Source organism: Marmota marmota, unplaced genomic scaffold, assembly GCF_001458135.2.
Source record: "Marmota marmota marmota unplaced genomic scaffold, marMar, whole genome shotgun sequence".
Taxonomy (NCBI): Eukaryota; Metazoa; Chordata; class Mammalia; order Rodentia; family Sciuridae; genus Marmota; species Marmota marmota.
In genome coordinates, this window is record NW_025999949.1 from 36580439 (window position 1) to 36584151 (window position 3713).

Here is a 3713-nt window from a genome sequence, read left to right on the forward strand (position 1 = left end):
CAGAGACAGCAAGTCATGATCCCACAGCCAGGACCGAGAGCCCCTCCTGGCTGGACCCTTCTTTGGCCACACCCCTCCGGCTCCAGGGCCTGAGCAGGCTGTGGATCCAGCCTTGGCACAGCCTGTACTCCCGCAGGACTTGGGGACTGTCCTCTGCTCAGCGTGAACAGGGCTCCTGCCCCACTGCCTCGGGCCTGGGGCTGCAGGGGATGGTCTCTGGGGTGGAGCCCTCAGGTTTCTATAGGCTGAGGACAGGATCCTGGGGTTTCTCTTGCAGGGGGGAAATGTAGCAGTGTTCCCCTGCCCCCAGACCCTCCCTGCACCATGCAGGATCCACAGTTACCCCTCAGGCCACAGGGCCTCCCTCGAAGCTCCCCTCTAGCCAGCCCACACCCCCAGAGAGGCAGCAGGAACACTCCACAAGTTTCAGTGTTTTATTAACAAAATCTTATAAAAACAGTCTGTCTTCGAGGTAAGGTGGCAGGGATTCAGGCCTGGCAGGACTTTCAAGGCGTAGTTTGTGTAGGGGGCAGGCACACCCTCTGAGGTCTCCCCAGGCCCCAGGACCTCCCTGCAGCCTGTGCTGGCCAATGAGTATGAGTTATGGCTTATGTGCAAAAATAAAATCTGTGGGGACGGGCAGGGGCACAGGGTGGAGGATTCATCAGATCATGTGCAGAGTTGGTCCCCAGAATCCAGAACCCCAATGGGCAAGGCAGAAAGAGGAACCTCCAAAACTTCAGTCCGGGCTGCTCCAGCTGCAGACATGAGTGGCCCAGGGTCTAGCCTGAGCAAAAGCAGGGCCAGGGCAGAACAGAGAGCCTGGGACAGCCCAGGAGCAAAGGCCTCAGGATCTCCTGGGGCTGGCCTGGGGGCTGCTGGAGGGGCTGGGGCCCTGGCCTCGGGGCTCCTAAAAGGATCTGGCAGGAGGCCATAGCCACACAGCACGCAGGGACTCCCTGCTGGAAGGGCCAGGGTAGCGGACCCTGGCTTTGGCTGCAGTGGCTCTAGGGGCAGGGAGCTGGCAGCCAGCGGGGCGGGCATAGCGGCAGGCCCTGGCCCTCACGCCGGTCCATCCTCACCACCAGCTCTCAGGCCGAGCTGGGGTGCTGCCCAGTGCCAGAACGCCTCCTCTCTGCAGCTGCCCCCTCTCAGCTGCCCTGGGGCTGGCAGCCTTGAGAGAGGGGAAGACAGTGCCAGGCTCAGCAGCAAAGACTCCAAGGCAGTCAGAGACCTGAAGGAGAGAAAGCACAGCCATCAGCAACAGAGCAGTGGGCTCACAGGCAGGACCGGGGGCAGGTTCTTGGGCTGGAGCCCCCAGGGTCCAGGCACAGACTCTCAGCTTTCACAGGGGATGGGTGAGCGCATGCCTGGGCAGGATGGCAGAGGGGCAGTCTGAGGCAGGAAGAATGGGGCTCTGTTACCTGTTGTGATTCTCCTGGCTCCGAGTGCTGGCTGCTGCCTCAGCCGGATTTGAGGACTTGGCCCCACTGGGACTGTGTGCCCGCCACAGCTGAGTCACTGAGCAGAGCTCAGACCCTGCGCGTCTGGCATGAATCACTATCTGAGATGAGAAGCACAGGGTCCCGGTGAGCGGGCTGAGCCAGCTCCTCAGCACTGCCTCCCACCCCAGCCCACTCCTGATCCTGGGGGTCTCTCTGCACCCCCACGATGCCATCCCGACCCCATCTTTGCTGCCTCGGAGCCTCAATGGGCTCATTGGGAGAATGAACTGGGCCCTGGACCCTCCCAGCTCTAAGATGCCACAGAGGTGGGGACTCACCTAGGGGCCAGGAGGCGCCAGGATGTCAGGTCTGCTGCTGCTGCTGCTGCATGTGCAACTTAGGTGCTCCCTGAGAAGGGAGTTGTGCTGCCCAAGGCTGGCCGTCTGCCCCCGGGGGGCGATGGGAGTGCCAGCTGGCTCTGCAGTGTCTGCCAGGAGTGGGTGGTGTGCCAGAAGTTGAGGTTCAGCACTGGTTCTGCCTTGCCTTCTGCCCGGGTGCCCTGTTGAGCGGTCTCTGCCTTCTGGACACTTGGTTTCCTGTGTGCCCAGAAGCACTGTAGCAGAAGGAGGAAAGCTGGAGATGTTCTGCAGTGGCCTGAGTGCAGAGGCTAGGGCTGCCCCCAGGCCCAGGCAGGAGGCCAGGAAGACAGAGGTGGGGTGACGCAGGAGCCCTGCAGGGGAGGGGCTCCTTGCTGCTCAGGGCTTTGCACACATCTGGGTGGCATGTCTGTGATTAGGGCCTGGAGGCTGAGGGTGCCTGTTGGATGAGGAATGCCCCAGTGGGTATCAGTGCCAGATCAAGTCCTGGTTAGCAAAAGCCACAGCATGGCTGTGGTGGGCAGGCTGGGGGCCCTGGGCTGCCCTCTATTCAGGCTGGGTCCGGTCGCTGGCCACAGACTCGCTGGTGAGGGCGGGAGTGAGGGCCTCTGCTTCGTCCTCAGTGGGCACCTGGGGGCCGGCTGGCTCAACCCCCTGCTCCAGGCCGTCCTGCACCTCCATGCCCCTCTGGATGAGCTGCTCCAGGGTCTTGGGCAGTGGGTGGCGCAGAAAGCGCTTAAGCTTGGGCTGCAGGGTGCCCACCACATACTGGATGATCTCCTCCTCCTCAGCGTCCACGTACAGGGTCTGGTACAGATCCCGCTTGCGCCACAGGAACTGATCCAGTGGCTCACCCTGCTTCTGTGGCAGGTCCAGCTCCCGCTGGATGGCCTCTCGGGACAGGGTGCCCTCGCTGTACTGCAGGAACTCCTTCTTGAATTCCACCCAGTTCTTCACAGAGCCCTGCTTGAACTCCCACCACTTCTTGGCTGGCCCATTCATGTGGTTCTGAATCTGGGACAGCCAGTACTCCTCAGAGCCACCCACCTGCCGCAGGTATTCTTCCAGGTGGCTCAGGAACTCCCGTGGGTCCTCGAAGATCTGAGTGTCCACACCGGGGCTTGGCTGCCCGTCCTCTCCAGGCCCCCAGGGCTGGTACTGCTGGGCTTCAGCTGGTTCTTGACCCGGCAGCTCACCAGCAGCAGGTGGCGGAGTGATAGCATAGGGGCTGACCGTGTAGTCGTAGCCATCAGTCTCGTGGCAGTAGCTCTCAGGACCCCCCACGCCCACGGAGACCGTGTGGCGGGTTGGATCGTTGCCCACCGGGTACTTGCCGCCCATGGACTCCAGGCGGTCGGCCCACTTCTCCAGTCTGTAGAAGACCTCGCGCCACACATGCATCTCGCGCTTGACCCAGCGCTCCAGGTTGGCGATGGTCTCCTGGCAGCGGCACAGGCAGGCCTTGATGGACTTCTTCCAGCGCTGCGAGTCGCTCGTGGGCACGTAGCCGTCCAAGTTGTTCTCCAGCTTGCCCACCGACCTGTGCAGCCCCTTCAGCTCGCGCTCTACCTGCTTGGACACCTCGGTCAGCAGGTGCCGATGGGTCCTCCGCACGTGCTCCAGCATCTCGGCGCGGCACTTACCGATCTGCAGGATCACGTTGGGCTTGGCCGCCGGCCCGCCCCGCGGCCCAGGGTAGGCGTGGAGGCCGCCGCTCGTCATGTGGTCCAGCTCCATCTGCTCGCAGGTGGCCGCGCTCCGGACAGGCTACGAACTACTCTGGGACAGGCGCTGTGAGAGCGCAGGGAGCCGGCGGCGGCGGCGGCGGCGGCGGCGGGGCGCGGGGCGGCTTGCGGAGCGGCGGGAGCCCGGGTGCGGGAGCCGCGGTGCT

General features: G+C 63.6%; 1 protein-coding gene across 1 annotated transcript; it reads right to left on the reverse strand.

Moving 5' to 3' along the window:
- Positions 1-420: 420 nt before the first annotated feature.
- Arc (activity regulated cytoskeleton associated protein) lies at positions 421-3707 on the reverse strand. Its single transcript, XM_015486694.2, has 3 exons — positions 1784-3707; positions 1425-1564; positions 421-1234 (listed from the first exon to the last, which is right to left on the reverse strand). Exon 1 carries the CDS (start codon positions 3557-3559, stop codon positions 2369-2371), a length of 1191 nt encoding a protein of 396 aa, XP_015342180.1. The 5' UTR covers positions 3560-3707; the 3' UTR covers positions 421-1234; positions 1425-1564; positions 1784-2368.
- Between the last annotated feature and the right edge of the window lie 6 nt (positions 3708-3713).